Here is a 21,195-nt window from a genome sequence, read left to right as displayed (position 1 = left end):
CACTTTTAACAGCATGTATTGCTGATGATTCTTATACAAGAAAATTACCTTCTGGTGCTGTGAATACAAGACTATGTTACTGGTATAACTTTAAAAAGCTTAATAAACTACAGGTCTCATCTTTCTGGAATATTTAGCAAAAGAAAGTTTTAGTCTCAAAAGAATTAGTTATTTTAAATGTGTCACTATAGCACTATGGACACATTCCAAGATACCTAAATTGACGTTAGTCTCCTCTACTGAGGAAAAGAGCAGGCAGGTTTTCTGAAATTGAATGAAATAGTTACTCCCTTTCTCCAAATAAATATGAAAGAACAGAAACTAAGATTTAGATCTAACTTTATATGTAGTTTCATAAAAATTCTAGTATGCCAGATTAAAAGAACTAGCCATGTGAAGACTAACCAAACCACCTTTAATACTAATGCACCTATTGAAAGTACACTGACGGTTCAAAGATTTTGAAGCAAATCTACAAAAGCCTCTCACTCAGGCTTACATGCTGGTTTCTTGGAATTACTGCTCTGAGTACAGTAAAAAAACAAGAGTCACAAAAGCTCAACTTCCAAAAGCATGGCCCAATAGCGGGTTCAACTTTCTCCTCTACTGTTAAACAGACAAAATTCACACCTGAAAGGTGAAACAGAGCAGAAAAGACGACAGGATTTAAAAAAAACGGGGTGGGGGTGGGGCGACGGGACAACAAGGAAACCCCACTAGCTTATTTAACAGAAAAACACATGTCTAGAGTGTTTTCCAAAATGCTTCTTCGCACTTGCTCTGAGGTAAGTTGAAGCAGCGAGCATCTGCTGCGTAGTATAGCATAGGCTAAACGCCTAGCAGAACATACACTAAAACCAAACCCTTCAAGATGTCCCAAGAGGAAATATTCCTCCCAATAAACAGTTTCAAAGATGAAAACATGATGTTACAGCTTACACACAAAGTATTCAGTCTTCTTGAAGACTTATGTAACGTCTACTGCAACACAGATACATATACACACAGTAACAGCTATTGTATGATCTGCCAAAAGCATCCCATAAAGCAACTTACTGGATCCTGCACAGGAGCACAAAAGCAGCAGCACGTGTGCCATTTGGCAGAACTGACTGAGCAAAACTCCTGCTACAGAATCCAATTTCCTATTTGTATGGGTTTGTACTTTTTTCAGTTGTAGATACATGCCAAGTGCACTTCCTGCATTTTCCTCACATGTGAATCTGGGAGCTAGAACGTAATGCAAGATTGGTAGTACAATTTCTGCAGTCTAAAAAGCCCTTTACCTTAAATGAGTGCAAACTCTTGTAACCTGCAGTTTGTTTAAATCTCCCGTATGGCTGAAGAAATGTTAAGTCGAGGCTTCTACTCGGTGTGGAGAATTAGCCACCTTCAACTGCTCTGGCTCTAGCATTTAAGTTGCAATGCTATCAGCCAACTTCTAAAACGTTCTGAGATAAAATTTTGATTAAGACATAGTAAATAAGCTGTTTCATGCAACACTTACACCAGGGGAATATGTAATACTCACTAGATGAGAACCGTCTTTAACTTCTTGTACTTGCTGCACCTGCGGTTCAGCCACAACTTTAGTGTCCTGATCAGAAGTCATGAGCTGTCTGCTTTTTGGCTGCTCAGAGAGAACTTTACCAGTCACCTTTGTAAGCTGTGGAAATAGGAAGAGAAAAGATTCTGTAAGTGGTTGTTGAAATTCCTAAGAACTCACAGCCATTCCAGATGTGCCATGTGATTCAGACCAACGGTCCAAAGAGCTACCACACAACATGGTCAAGATCACACATTCAGAGAAAACGTTACAGTGGAAGGCAAGGATAAAGCGATCTTGCAGATACACTCAGTTCCTAGTCACTGTCTGCCTTCGTGCAGATGAACACTTGCCACAGCACTGGGCAGGGAAATTCCAATGGGAAAGTTTCACTTGATTCTCATCTTAATTATTCAGATTGGTTTTCAAACCATGATTCTTCATACCACCTGATGGACTTACTTAACTTACTAAAAAGCATTTAGGCACAAACCAACATTTGTCTTCTACTCCGACAGTCACTGAATCTTTGCAAGTTTTAAGAAGCATGTTACAACAGTTCTGCTAGATTAGTAACACTCAAGTAGTTGTACTGCTCCATCATCCTAAAGTGTTGTTTTATTTGATTAGACAAGTAGAAAACTAAGTAGAGTTGAAAAACTGACAGCAGCTTCACTTTGAAATTTGATGCTATTATTTAATATTCTTATTTAAAAAAAAACTACTGGTCTTTTAGAAGATAAAAAGTCATTTAAAGCATGAAGGTTCAGAAAGTAAATACTAGGGTGTAACATCAGAGTAATTTATTTTATCTTTTCCAAAAGGACTATGAGAAAGTTGTAATATGCTTTGAGTTACTTATTCACGCAGAAATTCCAGTACTGCATCTGTAAGAACATGAGAGAAATGTATTGCTTCCAAATTGGTGACACCAAACTTCAGGGTAAGATCCTCTATGGTCTCACTTAAAAAAAACGATCAAGATTTGCAGTACACAGAAGGCGACTGTACAATTCTATTCTTTAGCAGCATAAGCACCTTTCAGGGTATCTTGATCAGAAAAGACTGGAGTTGGAAAGTATTTCTTTCAGTCTATGGTGTTATGGTCTTCCATGGAATCTCTTCTATACTATTTTTTGAAATGGACAAAAGCAAAAGCCTTTTATACAATTGCTTGAATACAGTCCAAAAATTTTAAATAAAATTATGACATTCACCTTTGAACTGATTCAAGCATTCTATTACAGGGTTACGCAGAAGATAAGATATTCTGCGTGCACCATTGAAGAAACAAATATACTGACATTCCGACAGGATGAAATAGTCAGCTTAGATGAACAGTTGCTTATCACTTCACTATTGATGCAAAGTCAGCATGAAAAACATGTTTTTGAAACAAACACACGCACTGTGTCACTATTACATTCCCAGAAATTTCTTTTCTAACGTCTTGCCTCTCACCTTGGAATAGAAACTACTTAAAGAAAGGAGAAGTGATACAGACAAAAACCCACCAGAACAAAATTATACTGCCCCTCACAGTGTTACACACACACGAACATACACAGAGTCTACCTGGCAGGAAGTCTGGAATTCATTCCAGATGTCTGTATTTTATAAAATAACCAACAACCATTCACAGGATTAAGGCAATTTTTCAAAAGCAAGTATTAAATAGCTAGACTCTGTTACTTAAACCCACACATTAGAAGCTGTATGCACATTAACACTGTGGAAGGTGTCTCAAGCTTCTTTGAGAATGCTTCTGCTAATATTCTTTAAAGAAACTGGTTTTAGCCTTCTAAAATTTTAGGTTAATATTTTTCTAAAAAACCACAAGGCTTCTTACACATTTTGTGCTGACTGTATATGATCTCCACTGCTGTTCACACTATACCCTGAACATGTACATTAGTCCAGATTCACCAGCTAAAGTCTCCTTTACAGAAAGACAAATGTGTTCCAGTCAGCAATGATGTTATCTACTCAGTATTTTGACCCCCAAATCAATGACAAGGTACTTCTTTGCACCCCTCTATGTCACCTGCTTATCTCACACATCCCCATTCCCTTGTAGGATCAACTTGTCCCCAGTCATGCTGCAATATCTTCCATCCTCCGGTATGTAATTTTAGCACCAGTACTTCATAAACCTATGGATTATGGAAGGAAAACAGCTAAGATCATGTGAGTCAAACAAGAGTAAAGTTCTATTACACCTATATCCTTTAGAGCATTTGCTGACTGGCCGTCAAGCACAAAATACTCAGCTAAATCATTAATTTCAGCTGAGTGTAGACAAGTTGTTAGCCAACTTTATAGATGACGCATGACTGCAATGTGCACATTGCAACTTCAATTTCTTAGGCAAGCCACAATCAGAGCACCACATCATTCTACTGCTTTTCAGGAGTCCTTTAGATGAGATTACACAAGACACTTACCACAAGCTAGGTCTAGATTGAAGCTCTACCTAACTTTGTTTGGATTAGTCAAACTAATAATCATATTCTCATTAGCTACACAGATTTCTTATGATACACAACACACCAAACCCACTCACCTTGTGAACAAATAATTTTTAATAGCTTCAATGCCAAACCCATATATTTAAGTTGCATTTTGATCCTTAATGATCAAGATTACTTCCAAAACGAGTGAGATACTATCATAATCTGTTTAAACAGAAAATTCAATCTGCCTTCTAAGTCCCATGCTTTTAAACATCAGCCAGCTATTGCCTTTCAGCAAATTGATAAGCCATACAGAAAGACCCCAAATGCGTAAGTTTCCTTTGCAATTTTCTTCACTTAGTATGTCACACTACTACAAGTCCTCAGGACGTCAAGTGCTCTGCTGCAAAATCCCATCTGTTGTGATATACTTCACAACTTAATGTGCAGGGCTGTTCTGGAAAGTTAGCGACATCAACTTTTCCACCACAGAGTTGTCACTTACCAGTCTCTTAAGGCATAAAACTTATGTGACTGCAGGCTTCCATGACTACCATGTCAGAGAATACAGTGAGTGTGGAAAGGGCAGTGTTACTTTAGGTAGAGAAACACTGCAAGTCACAAAATGTTAAAGGCTCTTCACAGGATGTGTTTTATCATGTTTCTCCTTAGTATTGATACATACTTTCATTCACAAGCTTATTTAGAGGAACAATAATCACTACCTGGTAGTACTAGAACCTGCAGGTCAGGATGGATCGTTTGGAAGAGAGTTTATCCTCTTTTAATGCTAGTTTAATAGTCAAATTAGCAAGCCAGTTAAATGTGGCATCTTAATGCACCAATAAAATTCATTATCTCACTGAACAATGAACTTGCCCACCACTTCAAAAGATGCACTGAACTGCTGATTGGTAAACCATATCTTTGCATACATACACACTGCTGCAATATGTAGGAGGCATTCAAGAGGAAAATGCAAGTCAGCAGACCCATTTGGGATAGAGATAGCAATACCTATGGCAGAACACTAAGCTGTCAGAAGTAGACTGCAATTTTTTTCATTCAAGTTATTAAAAAAAAAAAGCACAAGAAAAACCTTCAGAGGCACACAAACTCTTAAATAAGCTTTTAAATAATATCTGTAGTCTATAGCAAGCAGATTCACAAAAAAAATATTCATTTCTCCACAAATTATGTCTAGTCACATACTCTACAGAATTGCTGCCATTTATGAATTGATTTAGAAGTACACAATTTTAACATTGTAATATTATATATAATTTCAGTTCTGTATGTATAGTAAATCTTCATTTTTCCTTCTGGCTTGCCATTTGGTCATCACAGAGTAATTAGTCAAGTTCAACAACTTCAGATATATTATGTCAAGAGCAAAGTTACTCTCGAGACATGCAAATACTTGTTTGAAGAACTACCTAATTGAAGAGAAACTGCATGGATTATTCTGAAGCTTATCAAAAGCAGTCTGAACTTTGTTTGTAAGCAGTCAAGACGCTTACCCCCAGATGTTTAAAGTATAGGTAAAACCACATTTCTTTAGAAACCGCACAACACTCAAGCATGAAGTCCTTACTGTTCCCGAAACTGTAATACACTGCTCCGTCTGCTAAATTAGCAATTGCAACAGGAAAGAGAAGGGCACCTTAATACAATTGTTTTCTCAGTAGAAAGAAGGCAATGGGGGCAGGGCAGTAACTCTTCACTCCTACTTGTACAGATCTTGTCTCTGTGGGCACCTGGTCAGCAGCGGTTAATCTGGGGAGTTAGAAGAACATTCTCAGGAGGGACTGAGACCTGGCAAAGTGACACAGATGCACATATTTCAGCCTACTGGTTTCCCTCTGCAACATCCACAACCATCTTCACAAATAAAGAGTTGGGGGTTGTTAGTGTGTGGTTTTGGTTTGGTTTGGTTTAGTTTTTAAATTGACAACGTGGTTCTTTATTGGGAAATACTGTCAAATGCATCTTGTTATAATTCCATCACTTCAGAACATACCAGATATAAAGGATAACTATACAGGTAAGTGCACACAACCACATGATCACTCTTGTCTGGCTGCCAAGCTAAACAGAGCTGGGACTGCTCTCATCTAAAAAGCCACCTGTGTGTTATTATGGTGCCAACATCAGGCCAACCTTTACACCGCATTTTAGTTCAGGTTTAGGTATCTTATAGTACTGGCAGAATTAATGTTCAACTGTCTGAAGATACTTAAACACACACTGCATCCACACACACCACAACCTTGCGAACAGCTCAGAAGAGACATCTACACAATTGTTACACAGCCAACAAAACCACTACTGCCCCCCCCACCAAAACCTCCCTCCCGTGTATCCCCCAGTTCTCCTGCTTTCATTAGTACTCCTCCCTAATTTCTCTAATTCATATTCAAAGCGTGCTTTGATACAGTCTGTTTTGCTGTCTAGAGTTGTAAGAGTATGAGTAGCAGCATGCGTTCTCTCAATCAAACCTGTCAGATAGATCTGTTATTTAAAAACATGCAAAACCCCAAACAATGCTCTAGGGCTGAGATCTTGCCTGCCAACTTTCAGCCCAGAGTAATCAGCCCTTAAAAAGAGATTTACAAATGCAAGTGCTGACAACTAACTTTCACACTGCAAACAGCAACACCATAAAACAAAAAAGCTCACTAGAATAAAAGACCTTTTCATTGCTCTTCCAGCAAGCACAAACAAAAACAGATTTGAGCTTGGCTTTGTGCAGAACTCTTCCCAGCAAACATTTTAGAAACTTTAAACACAGATTTAAGATAAACTTCTCACAAGGCTAATACAGAAATACCCTTGAGTAACATGAGAAAGCCTAAAGTGTTTTCTAACAGGTGCATCGTTTAACTTAAGTCTCACAACAAACTTCCAGTTACAGGACAGAAATGCTCTTTCTAGGGTCAGCAATAACATACTTTCTCACCGTCTTTCACACTCTTATGCATTCACAGGGATCACAACACCACAGCAGAAGTTAACAGAGCTACCACTGACCTCTGCTTTGAAAAGAGTTTTAGCACCTGCTGAATACATCACATCGTTGATACCAGAAGCAACAGATGCCTCTTCCAGAAGTACACTATTTAAAAGTTTACCTTTCTTTATTAGTTTCACATGTGTTTTGAATTACCAAGGCATATGTAATCTGTCAGAAGTTAATCATGTTCTCAGCCCAGGTAAAGCTGCTAACTCAGACACAGGATAGTGAAGCCTTAGAACGTCAAGTGACAAATCCAAACTCTGAAAAGCTGCAAGTTTCCCTCTGTTAGCATTATGAGCAGTGACACAAACTTGAGCTTGCAGTTTTAATCAATGGCTGTTTTAAAAGACTTTCAAAGAAAGATTTAAGCTCTAACGTTAAGAGTTGAACCATCATCCCACTGCATGGGGCACATCACCATTCTGTAGATGAATAACCATACAAAGCTGTATCATTCTGATACAGAAAGCCTGTGACAGAACTAGGGGTTTCCATCCTTCCTTTCAAAACAGGAAATCATTTTATTTACAGAGTAGATGTGACAAGCAACCTATCATTCAAAGGATGGCATTATTCAAGAGAAAACACACTGTGAGGCAGTTACATTACCACACTGGACATAATAGCTGCAAATGAAAAAAATAAATAATCTAACAACCCCAAAAAGCACATCTGTTTTTGGCAATCTCTGCAATCATCATTGTGCCTATGTCAGTTGTAAACTCTGTATTACACAACAGCAATTAAACAGCTGACATGACATAAATATTTAGTCACAGCGTGTCTCTACAGAAGTTAAATATTGAATACACTACTATTAAAAATTACCACAAGGCTCTAAATTTAGCTGCTAATTAGCTAAACAGTTGGGGAAAAAGTTGAACATTTCACCTCTGGAGCTTAGTGTGACCCTGTACTTTCATCAAAGTCTGCCAGATGAAGGTTTCAAAACGTACATGCATCCAGTGTATGTGCCAGTATGGTGACTGGAAAAATAGATTTCAAAAAACCCAAGAAAAGTACCATCTGATTTGTTTCAGTTTTCCTTTCTGCCAAGAACATTACTTATGCCTGGGCACCTCCCAGGCAGCACCCAGAACACCACAGCGTTTTGGTTCTTGAAGAGGGCATGGACACAAGCACCAAGGGCAAACCAGTAACACAGTACCTAGCAGGCGCAAGGCATTTTAAAACCCACATGGTCAGTGAGGTGTCAGCAAGAAGCGCACTGTCTCAGAAAAACCACCTAAACCTTAATGTTGTAAGTTTTTAACATTTTGCAATTAAAAATAACAGCTCAAATGGTTTAGAGCTGCTGCTGCATCTACTTCACAAGTTTGGTTTTTTTAAAAAAAGTTCTGTTCTTTATAAGGTTGATAGCCTTCAAAACTGTTCTGTAATTCTGTTAGTTATCTCTTCAAACCCGGTCTCTCCTCTAAGAATTGCTGAGATCAAGAGAAACAGTAAACCCTGCTATTTAAAGGGAACACTGCATTTCCTTATTTGAAGTTTTACAAAAACATTTCTGCACTAGGCTTCACATGCCATTTGCAACTCCCATCATTTACTGATGTTTCTAACTCATACAAAATCCCACATGATGGAACTGCACACCAGAACAGATTACTCCACAAGTCTAGAAATTCAGATTGTTACAGTAATTAGTTGTCCAAGCAAGAAGTTATAAGCAAGGTGATAAAATAGTAAAGAGACCTGATAGTGGTAAATGATAAGGACTTTACACAGTCAAGAGCAAGAAAAACACGAAGGGGGTAAAATTACAGTCTTATTTACTCACAAAATCTCAAACAACAGGAAGAAAGATCTTTATAGTACACTGAAGATAACAAGATTACTCCACCAACAAATAATCCTGATTACCTTTTTTATGTCTAGCCTTTTATGCATGGTATTTTAAATATATATGCTTAAGATAAAAGGAAATTTTTTCACTATACTGAAAGGTCTTACAAAGAATTTCCGCAGTCACCCTGCACCCCGAGATGATAGGTATACACAGGTATCATCTGATGTGCACTCAAGAAATGAACTAATAAGTCTGTGGATCATGTCCTCCTCAGTAATGCAATGCACCACATGATTGGTAGTACACAATCTAAAAAAAAAAAATAAAATCCATTTAAGAATACTAGGAGTTCTACCAAGACAGGAGTAACCCACTGGGAAGAAATTTTTATGCCCAGGTAAAAGCATTGTGTGCCTTGAAGACAAATGTGATTGTGTCATGAGCAGTTCTCAGTTTTCTTACAGTTTGTTCTTAGCTCTCAAGTTTGAAGCAGCATTCTCCTGACTGCAGGCTGAAGCGTGTAACATTAAGAAACCCAGCTCATTAATTAATAGGGGTTGCTTCATGTAGCACATCCATTACAAAGCCACAAGCTTGTTTTCATCACTGTAAGTGGACTAACAGCACACACCCTGCAGGTTATCCATAAAGATGCATATTTAATTGCTATTATAACTATCATGTCAGATTTTTTTTATCAGATGATGATTTCAAAAAGTACTGAACCGTAAATTAAAATAAATCCTTTACTCTCATTTGTGCATTATATGCACAACCCCTCAAATGGCAAAGTTAAAGTTGTTAGCAGCTTTGCCAAACCATGGTGATCCTGAAGCAAATGGTGGGATACCACCTTAATATTAAGCATTATGGATTGTAACTCTCCACAACCCCATCTGCTCTTGAAAAGTTGCTTTATCTAGTTGAATATAGAACCACAAGTTCTACATAAATTACCCAACGCCTACAAAAAGCAGAAAACACCTCACACTGGAAAAAAAGGCCTTTTATCTTTCTCCAGAAAGAGATCAAGAATTTGCCCCTCAAGCACATCAGGCAAGCACTTCAAAATATGATTTTCCAGTAAAATATTCCATCACTTGCCCTCTGTTAGATTCATGAGCATTTGACCTCTCTGCTTCCCAGCCCCAGTGGGTTTTTTGCTTTTCCAGGACAGAAGACATCTCTAGCAAGAACAGGATTTTTATAAATTTGAACAAACCATTTTTTCTACGAATAGTTAAACAGATAACTACACAATAGTTGCTCATACACATGCTTTACTTCTGGGACCACTAGAAGAGTAGTAGAGGATGACCCCAGTTGAACAACTCATGCCATTAATCCTCCTTTCCTGTTCTCTAGGAAATCATCAGCAGTAGAATACTGCAAACCTAGTAATGCAGTTCTGAGTGAAACTTAACAGGTCAAGTCTACATCGCTCTCTGCTGCTGCTATTACTCTTGCCTACAAAGCATCACAGGTAGTTTCTACTAAAAGAGAAAGAAAAAAAGAAACAAAAGACGACAGTAACATGCCTGCAGGACTTTCACGAGAGAAATCCCAGCAGAATGCCTGCACTGAATTAAAGAGTGAAAGAACAGGTCAATGCAAACCACTGCTCTTTTGCATTGAATAAAAAACAAAACAAAACAGAAAACCAATTAAGCCTGAACACGGGGCGATGATGATTCAAAGCACCTACAGAAGGACAAGCTTGGGAGTTCCAGACCCCACACTCTGCACAGCAGTTCACATCTGCCTCTGCTTCCAAGCTGTATAATAAAGAATACATATTTTTAAATGAGCCTGACTATAGAGGTAGAGTAACTTTTCATAAAATCTTCTGAAACCAGTCAGACTAAATAACATCCAAATATAATAAAAAACAAGTTTATGCCTAACAAACTGTGGGACATGATAGAAACTCCCTCCTCCTGCAAGATTTTTTTACAATTAGTATGTTTTAAAAACTGATGAGGTTTTCATCAGAGGACTGGCATCATATATTATACTAATCCACTGCTCAGGTTAATTTCTTGTAACACTCCCATCCCACCTGCATTTACCTGTTACGCTTGACTAAGCTACAAGGCAACAGTCTCTGCTTGCACAGAGTCCAGTGCAGTGGGATTCTGATCCGCAACTACAAGCCACCACAGAGGTAATGCAAATAGAATTGTTAGTATTTTTACTAATATACATCATTTTAACTGCTAAAATTGTTTACCTACTACATAAATATTAACTCTAGATGCTTTGGTGTGACCTTTGATAGGCTAATTGCATTTTTTTCTGAAAATAACAGCTTCTCAGTAACTTCACATACCTTTATGCCTACAAATTAGCAGGAAGACTATTACAGGCTTTTAATGCAATACCAGTATTTAATGTCAAATACTGTTCGCTGACATGGAAACCAAGTTTTTCACTTAATGCAAATATTAGGAAAGCATCACAAAACTACTTCTGAAGTTTAGGACCATCAAATGCAAAACTTCTTCTAATTTATCAACTATCATCATCCATTTTGCTTGTCTGCACTGAGGTCACCTGAGTGTAGCAATTGCACACCACCTCTGTACACACAGAAAACAGAAGACCAAGACAAAATTGACTAGAAGTAGTAAGTTGAATTTGAAAGAAAATTAAAGCTTGCCCTGGAGTGGACAGGGCAGGAGATGATACCTCTTAGTACTAATGACTATGCATTTCACAAAAAATTGTTCATTTTATTGTTAATTTCCTTTTTAAATCTGCATTTTCAGAACACCAGATGGCAACTTAAATGCTTGAACTCTGATTTATTTAAAGTAAGGGAAACTTTCCAAAATTCCACACCTATCTTCAGCCTATATTACTTCTTACAGCCAACCAAACACCACATGAAGAGATTAACATGGCTATCAAAAAGCCACCTGAAAGACTTCAGATATTTTTTCCTATAAGCTATAGTTCTTCATTTTGACACACATCTTATTTCCAGCAAGTGAGTTTACTCTGGCACACTGGATACCAAGTATGTCTCATTCTATCATATCTTCTCTGAAATCACGCACACACAAGGATTTATCGTGCAAGGATAGTATCTTGCATAATATCATTTATTTTTCCTTGTTTCCCTTCCCTCGCCACATAGGTGGCTTGCTCTCACTTAACCAAGCAGGATTTTTTGGTGTTCACTTTTCTTTAAAGTATCTATTGAATGCAAGTCAGACAGATTAATCTTCCCATTCCACTACTGAAGGAAACAACAATTAGGCATGCTAAGAGCTCTACACAGAGCAGTAAAGTTATGGAAACTGTTGCACTTTCATCAGGAAAGGCAGTTTTCATTCTAAGACTGAAAGTAATTCCTGACTTAGGAATGAAAACTAGAAAAGATACTGTACTTTACTGGCTAACAGACTCACCAGCATCTCAGCGTGATAGTGTCACAGCAAATGGACCTGTCACTTAACAAATTCTGTTTATTTCACAAAACAACTGCAAGTTCTACAGTATTTTAACAGCTGCTTCAAATTTTTAAAAGTTAAGATGCAGCAATTGATGGCCTATTTGACCTTTCTAAATTCTTCAAAGAAACACTAACTCTTCAAAAGATACAACACATGACAAAATACCAGAAGCTTTAGCCCTTGCTTAGAGGGAACAAGTTAAATGCTGTGCATGAAGAATGTCAGTTTAGCAATGCCGGGAACAACAAACTTCCTTGTTTCAATTACCGAATGTTCCTCCTCCCAATTTACTAATACAATCTAAGTTTTCCACATACTTCACTACACCACTAACCAGAAAGCGGCCAGTGCACACTCATGATGCTGCCTGTGACTCTAGGCAGTACAGTTCATAAAAGTAAAGGAAATAACTAACCCGGCTCTGCTGGGTAGGATTTTATGGACAGCACCTTCAACAGAAAAATTCTGAAGTTGGCAGAACAGGATGAAGTATTTTATAATGAAAGACAAGATTAAAAGCATCACTTGGAGCTATACGGTTAATATTTAAGGTAGCTCCAAGGGTGAGGTTAGAAGTCTGACATTGTTTAACAGGTCTTAATAGGCTTATCATCTTGGAATATCACTTATTCTTTTGAATTCTACGTTTCAAGTCTGCAATTAGTGCTATGCTTAAGCAAGAGAAGGTCAAAAACTGTATTAGGAACTTCTAGGATGCAATTTTTTTTTTAGTGCTTTGAATTACTCTAAGACACACACATAGCTTCAAAGGAAATTTTTTAAGTTTATCATCACATTCTTGGACCACACAATAAATGTCTTATTCAGGGAAGCCAAAATCTTACTACAAGGATCTCAAACTCAAATGCGTGCAGAACTAGAATTCTAGAAAAGATTTGATGCAGACTGATGGGACAGCTGTTACAGTACTCCTAGAATACATCTTCGGTCAGAACAGGTCTGAGAAAGTGAGAAAGAAAACAGTCTACAACTACGCAAAGTCCAGTTGAGAGGCATATACAGAACCAAATAAAATGTTAATAAACTGCAGTGATAAATGAGAAGATACAATTACAAGATTTCTTCCAACACAAATGTATACAGTAATCCTTGACTATGCAAAGACTATTTTAATAAACAGCTGTTCTGCAAAACAAAGAGCCTAGGATGAAGTCCCCTTCAGCTCTTGGCTCTGGGTGTTTTTGGATGACTTGAAAGGCATTCACTTACCTAAAATATGTTAGCTTAAGTTTTGAAACATGCTCAGGACCAAATCTGAAGTGAAATTAAACTACTTACAAAAAAGTGTCATGTAACTTTAAGGTTTTGTAATAAGAAAAGGAAGCTAATGTTTTTGCCAATGATTATTTCATTAACCTCTTTGCCAAAAACAGAATTTAACCCAAATAATCCAGTGACTTCAGTATTACTTCCTCTTTCGAAAAAAGCCACCATCCTCCATTACAAGCTTAACTGAAATCAGAAGCAATTCTTGCTTAGTGTTTCATACATTGTTTTAAGAGTATCACCTGCTGGGTGCACATTTGTTCAGTTAGAGAACCCCACCTTTTTAGAGTATCACAGTAATCAAAACTACTGGTAATTCAGGTTTTGACTTGCTGTTAAGTATGGACTGTTCCAATATTTGAGCTTAGATTTAACAACAATAATTCTTCCTTGCAAGTCAAAATAACTGTGTACAGACTCTCCTAAAAGCTCCAGTCTTTGAATCCAGGTGGTTAAAATACACAACATTAATTAAGGAACAGAAAATTATAATCATAACAAAATAATTACAAACTAAGCTGGAAACTATTCATAAAAAAAGATCCCCCTCCCTTCAATACAAATCTTTTCGACATCTACTACAAAATATTGGACAACAAGATTTAAACAGGAACAGGGACACAAACCTAAGATCCTGGAGACATGCCAACATAGACAACGATATTTTGGCCAAACTGTTTGCCTTGCTGCTTTAAACAGCAACATGTTGACCATTTTCTGCCCCTATCTGTTGGGCAGCAGCAACACTGAACGGGAATGAAACTCTGAGATAAGACTGCAAATCCCACACATATAGGTAGCTCAGCACTTAAAGTAACTGTGCCCCAATGCATTCTTCACTTGTGCTTTATTTTTCTAATTCCTAGAACAAGAAGCAGAAGCCCATAGGATCCATCAAAATGTGTGAGCATAAGCCTTCAGAGCCCGGATATGAAAAAGCAAGTTACTTTGGACATTGGTCTGTTGATTCATCAGTTCCTTGTTTGAACAACAGTCAGTCAGGCTTTGTTGTGAGGCAACCTGTGACAGCACCACAACCTGTGAAAATATGCTTATGGATACCAACACTGACCGAAAACAAAACCATAAAGCTGCCAACATCACTGTAAAGATTCTCAAACATTTCATTAATTTTCTGACAAGTGAGATTTATCAAATGGTTAAATATTTTTTCCTCAACATAATTACCATTTAACTAACATTTAATTTGTCAAGATTCCCTGTCAGATCACTGGCATCCTGTGATTATAAAACACTTGAAAATAGAATGCAGAACATTAGGTCTGCTGAGAAATACAGAGAAACACTTTAATAGAATAACAAATCTACAGTTTTTCGAAGTAGGTGTGTAACTCCAATACCAAGACAGATGGAAGTCTGCTTTATGAATACCATCAATGAAGTGTTAATATTCATCATTGTTTATTTCCAGAAGATAGCAGGGAAGGGCCAGTATGAAGCTGAGGGAGAATTAATTTAAGCAAAGGGAAAAATACTGTTGTTTCTTTGCAATTATCAGTAGAAATCTAACAGCAAAATTAAATGATACAGTATTTACACTTGCACACAGCCCAGCACTAGCTTTAGTTAAAATAACTGATCTACAACTACACTCAAGACTCAGTATATTCCTGAACAAGTCCCATGTGAACTACTGACAGCATCTGAAGATGTCATTTCCAGAGTCTGTATTTGCCAGTGTTGGCTATTTTCAATAGTGAAAGTGATACAGGCATTTTAGGAAGGAGTCTAACAGATGAAGTAATTCTGTGTCTAATTTATCATAAGCTACCACGCTACATAGATTTCTACAGATATCTAGAGGCATTAATTTTCTATTTATCCATCTGTGTAACAGTCCAGAACTAAAAGTCACGTATAGCTACTACTACCTTAAATACATGTACACTGAACCCGAGGTATCTACGAACCCCAGATGGCCACAAATGCTATCCAGAATAAACCTGTACTGTAGGATACACTCTCAGGGATACCAACTCCTTACGTGCCAACAGCCTTATGCTAGTAACAACAGAGCTGCTGGAAGTGCAGAGGTGGCAATCCATTCAGCTTATGAACAACTGATTCCTTTTGTATTACATCATTCAACTACCCATTAAGGAGCTGGACTGACAGGATCCAGAATATGCATAGCCCAGCCCTCCATGGTAAACGAGGGTTAGAAAAGATTAAGGCTCAAAGAAATTGGTGATTCATCAGGGCGTCAAAACAGCATTTCCCCAATTCCCTGCAATGTTCTAGGCCAAGTAGCTAGCCACATATTAGTAACCCTTGTCAGTCTTTCAATTTTGGAGGTAATTGCTGTTCCTGAAACATATACCCAGACACAAAATACCTGCACCAGCACACATCACAGAACGAATACTGTCACGGCTATCCTAATCGCACAATTATGCTGTATTACAGTCACACCTAATTTAAGTACTCCAAAGTACCTCTGCTGTCTGCAGGTATTACTTTGTAGTGCGTGCTTCCTAATATGGGGGGACACCCCCCTTAGAAAGGGTATGTAACAGCAACAAACACAGACAACACAAACAGGAAAGATCAGTGAAAAAGGGATTATAAATCCTTGGCTCCATCACATCACCAAAAATTAAGAACTATCAACTAAGAATAAATTAATAGAACTTGTTTCTCCCACACTACTTTGTAGAACTTTGCTAGATTAATTTAAGCGTATGGGTGGTACAGAAATCAACTTCTAGTTTGTTTCTAACAAGTTCCTCAAACTTACTGGTTTTAGATAATTTTTTATAATGAGCCAGTCAAAGCAAGCATATCCTTAAAGAGAAAGAAACAGATTCTTGGAATAGCAATGGGTCTTCAACTACTCCGTATTTACAGCACTGAATTATATTTATTGACCAGGTGAAGTATCACCAAGTTTCACATTCAGAGAAAGTGCTTCAGAAGTATTCTGTTTTCGTGTTTGACTTATGACACACTAGCTTGCCTCGAATTCAACACAGTTAATACATAGGAAAAGAAAACAGAATTTCCCCAAGCATTCGCTTACAGCTGTATTTACAACATTTTCAAATCATACCTTTGGTAAAGCATATAACCAGTTCATGGGGGAAGAGGGTGTGCACGCACCTTTTCTTTTTTGAGGTATCGCAACAAAACAGCATTATTTCAAAGTTCATGTTTTACATCACTTTCCCTCCCTAATTTAATGTCTGGCTTACATGGCGAAATCCACCTGTCTCGATCTTGTTTTATATTGACTAAAGTAACAGTATTATTTTTCAGCTTGTGTATGACTTGCTTTGGAAACAACACTGCTCAAATACCTTTCCAGGGCCTTTACTACAAGAGTAGCTTTTGCTGTCATCTGCTATACAGTTCTCCACATACTATTGCCTCTTTCAAAACTGCACGGGGAGGGTTTTCTTTCTTACAACGTCCTGTTTTGTAACATCCTTCCTTTCCTACTCATACCTGTGTGCCCATTCTGAATGCAAGTACAAGAGACGTGCAATACTCACATTAGTTTAATATCACTGATTACATACAGGAATAAATACAGCCAGAGTCTTTTCTAGTTACGTCTAAGAGTTACACAAACTTGTATAAAAATGTCATTTTGCTAGTAGATGCTTGAAGGAACAGAACACTATGCAAACCGCATTTTTTACAATGTCTTAAGCCACGTAAGAGTTCCTCACGTGTGCATGTACATGCACCCACAAACAAAAAAAAACACACCATCAAAGCTTCATATTCTCTAGACTTGAAACTGTGCTTCTTTGCTTGCTTAATCTGGTCTCTTCTGCCTTTTTCTCTGTGCCAGCAAGTGCCTTCTTGACACTGCATTTGTTAGCTACCTCTCAAGCCACCTTTACACCTTCCTTCACCAAGCATCTCTAAGACAAGAATGCTTTTCAAGATCAATAAGGCCACTGCCCTTAACAAAAACTGCTTCTTCCAACACAGGCACAAGAAAAGATAAGTCAATTGCTCTACAGGCTTATTCGTGTACTTTACCTGTTAATTTATGAGAATGTGAATGTCTGATGAATATATACAGGCAGCACGGAATTAAAGATTAATAGCACTGAAGGGCCCAAAAGCCACCTATTTTAAGAAAATTAAACTGATGAAACACATCTACACCTAATTACTTTGTTCTTTATAAGTCCGTCCTTGTTACCTTTCAGCTGTCACTTTGGATTTGTCACACACTATGGCCAGAAACATGCCTTTTCCGTGTCTAGCATGTGCATTTTGTGAGGTAATGTAATAAATATTTAACAAAGAGTTTATATTACCATGCCAATTAAGCTCACAACTGATTTAAAGCCAAAGCCACTGCCAGATATGAGACCTGAGACACAGCAACAGATCCCCACAGAACATGTGTATTAGACAAACCTGACTATTTATTTTGCATTTCAGTAAAATAAAGCATGCAGTTCATTTCACTCTAAACAAGGAAAAGAGTCAGAAATTGCCTACATGGTTACCACATGTCTCACAGAAACAAAAAAACCCCAAAGCTCCCACAACTGCCTCCAGTTCTAGATCTTCCATCTTGCACTGTATTGAAGCAGATTTAAGTTCTAGCCACATATCTAAACAATATATCTATGTATATATCAGTGATCCATACCTTTCTATGTGTATATTTGCATTAGAGCAAGCCATAAAAAGCAACCATGGCAGAACACACTTGCGCCAACACCTTTATTCCCTTAAGGCATTTGTGTGTAAACACTTGAAAAAACATGAATAATTACAAGGGAAACAATTCAATCTAACCCAGAACACCGTGTGCACTTAAGGACCCGATTATATACCATGAAAATATACAATCATTTAGGAACATCCAAGAGGTCAAATGCATCATTTATGCAAATCCTTTATTTCAGCTTCAATAAGCTTTTATTTTTTTCCCCCAAAAAACGCATAAGACCAATTAAACTTAAAAGTAACTTTGGCTTCCATATAAATAGCATACACATATAAGTGACAACACACCTAGAAGAATAAAATTTCCTACAGACATTACATATGTTTTCTGTACATGCTTTATCAGGCTTCATCCTAGTTTTTGCCTTCCTTTCACTTCTTGCAGAATTAATAATAAAAAAGTCAGAAAATATCAATGTTTTTCTAATAGCTATGGTGATTAAGCTGAATAGCTTCATATCTCAAGAATTAACTTGAAGAAATGCTTACAAGTCAGCAGGAAACAAGTGAAAGTTCAACTGATAAAAAAGTTACCAGATCAGAATCAAAACCCTGGAGTTGTGAAATCTCAGCCAGTTTAAAAAAAAAGAAAACAACCTGCTTTGACCTTTGAAAAATTATCCAATCCATAAAAACCAAGTTCATTTGACACAAAACTTAAACCACATGAAAGGTTAAAACCTTTCGATAGCCATCCTGAGGCAGTACTTAAGATTTCTTCTCCAATTTTACTAAGGATTCAGACGGAGGTTGACAAAACTAGGCCAGAGACAAGACGCAAGATCAGAAGCCAGAATTCCCATGGTTTTACCCCAACTGTGACTCAAGTTTAAACAGTGGTTTTGAAACCAGCTCGCTCTCTGTGGCCACAGGCAAGTCTTAACCACTTTGCCTCAATTCCCTTACCTGCAGAATAAAATAATTATACTTATCTGCCACACAGGAATCTTGTACAACACTGTTTGGCAACTGCACATCTGTTTAAACTGTGGACAAAGCTATGTAGTAATTTTGAGCATCTGCACAGCCTGAAACTGAGAGTGAAAACAACTTGGCTGAGGCAGCTAGCGAAGGCCCGACAACAACAAAATCCTAGGGGCAAAACACTGTTCGTGCGGTGGCTGCTTTTGCAAGTATTGCTTCGTAACCTGCGAGCACCGCTGGCCTGCTGGCTCCTGCACCAGCCACTCACCCGGTCAGGGCACAGCTCTCGGGAAGAGCCAGCGCTGCCCTGCACTGCCCGCAGCGATCGGCGAGGGGCCGGTACCGCCCGCGCCTGCCGCTTACTCCAGCCGCGCTCATCCGAGAGGGTCACAGCTCCTCACCGCCAAGGGTGCACGGCCCGAAAGCGCCATGAAGCCGGTGCTCCAGGCGTGCCCTCGCAGCGCTCGCCCCCTCCCCGCCGTCCCCACCGGCGCTCGCCCCCACTGCCCACCGAGATCCTCGGCAACGCCAAACCGGCGCGGGGGGCAAAGCTCACTCGGCCGCTGCCCGGCCACCGTTCGCGACCGGGGCAGCGAGCGCCGCTCGGTGAGACCGCAGTGCGGGAGCGGCCCCGGCAGCCCAGCCCGGCAACTCGCCTTTCCCCCCCGCCACCAGGAAGGCCCCAAGCCGGGATCCCTCCTCTTCCCTCCTACCTCTCCCCCGGGAACCGCCTCGGGTGGGAAGATGGCGGCTCCGGCCGCCTCCCCGGTGAGAGGGGGGCGGCGGGTGGCGGAACGGGGGGGTGTCTCCCCCCTCCCGCTCTGCCATTCCCCCTCACACCGGGAGATGGCGGGTGGGGGGGGGGGGGTGGGGCGGGTGGGGGGGGGGGGGGTGGGGGGGGGTGGGGGGCAGGGCGGCCCAAGCGGGCGCCGCCGCCAGGAGGGCGCGAGCCCCGGGAGGCCCCTCGCACTCACCTGTCACCAGCAGCCGCCGCCGCCCACGGGCCGGGCCTCGAAGGGGAGAAGACAGACGGGCACGGGGGGGGGGGGATGCTCTCCGCTAGCGCCGAGGCCTCTCGGTTCTGCCGGGCTTTCCGCTAGCGTCGGGGCCGCTCGCTGCGCCGCCGCCGCCGCCGGGGCCTCGCCGCCGCCGGATGCCAGGAGAGGAAGAGCGGAGAGGGGGGCGGGGGCCGGGAGGAGGAGCAGGCGGCGGCAGCACAGCGGGGAGGGGGGGGCGCGGAGGAGGAGGAGGAGGCGGCGGCGGCGGCTCCGGGGCCCGAAACGTCTCCCAGCCGAGACTCAACCACCCGCTCGCATGAGAGACCCGCTTCCGGCTCCCGGCGGAAGTCCCTCCTCCGCCGGCGGAAGGGATTGGCCAGCGACACTGCGCGGAGCGGCGCGCTCCGCCGGCACCAGTGCCCGCGGATTGGCGGAGTGGGCCCCGCGCGCGGCGTGACGAGTCGAAGCACGTGATGCACCTGACGTCACCCGCTCTGAATGCGCGCGCGGAGGCGGACCGACACCGCCCGCCCACTCCAGGCATTTTATCTCCTCGCACTTGCCGTAGCCCCTCCGCTGGACCCCGCCCCGCCCCGCCCCCGGCGCTCCAGGCGCGGGGCCTCGCCAGGCCGCCCGGCGCCGCCGCGGGGTCTCATCGGTGCCTTCCCAGGTGACGGGGAAATGGCGTTTGCTTGCGCGCCGAGCACCCTTCGGCTGGGGAGCGCCCGGCCGGTGCCCGGAGCCCTGACAGACCTTTGCTGCAGCTCTCAGGGCAGCGCGGGCCGGCCGGCGCGGCGGCCGTGCCCCTTCACGCCGGGAAGGGACGGAGCCGGCCCGAGCAGGCCGGGCAGCGGGGCCGGGCGGCCCTCCCTGCCCCTGCCGGCCCTGGCTCGGGGCCGTGAGGCCGGGCTTTCGGCTCCCTGCGCAGACACGGGGCATGTTGTTGCTTTCTGAAACGCCGCCACAGAGCGATGGGAGCAGGCAGGTGCC

At 40.8% G+C, this 21,195-nt stretch overlaps 1 protein-coding gene across 3 annotated transcripts in view; it reads right to left on the bottom strand.

Moving 5' to 3' along the window:
* The window catches only part of LARP4B (La ribonucleoprotein 4B), a 61,462-nt gene extending 40,910 nt beyond the window's left edge, over positions 1 to 20,552 (bottom strand). Inside the window, exons 1-4 of one of the 3 annotated variants that reach the window (XM_040590807.1) lie at positions 20,182 to 20,552; positions 5,663 to 5,775; positions 3,591 to 3,699; positions 1,532 to 1,666 (exon numbers count right to left, since the gene is read on the bottom strand). In XM_040590807.1, coding sequence (XP_040446741.1) covers positions 1,532 to 1,612 — 81 coding nt within the window. In that variant the 5' untranslated portion in view covers positions 1,613 to 1,666; positions 3,591 to 3,699; positions 5,663 to 5,775; positions 20,182 to 20,552. Of the gene's footprint in view, positions 1 to 1,531; positions 1,667 to 2,584; positions 2,676 to 3,590; positions 3,700 to 5,662; positions 5,776 to 20,181 lie in introns of those variants that run through there. The other 2 variants (XM_040590806.1, XM_040590808.1) reach the window with 2 other exon arrangements.
* Positions 20,553 to 21,195: the final 643 nt, after the last annotated feature.

Source organism: Falco naumanni, chromosome 4, assembly GCF_017639655.2.
Source record: "Falco naumanni isolate bFalNau1 chromosome 4, bFalNau1.pat, whole genome shotgun sequence".
NCBI lineage: Eukaryota > Metazoa > Chordata > Aves > Falconiformes > Falconidae > Falco > Falco naumanni.
This window is presented reverse-complemented; position numbering and strand designations above follow the sequence as displayed.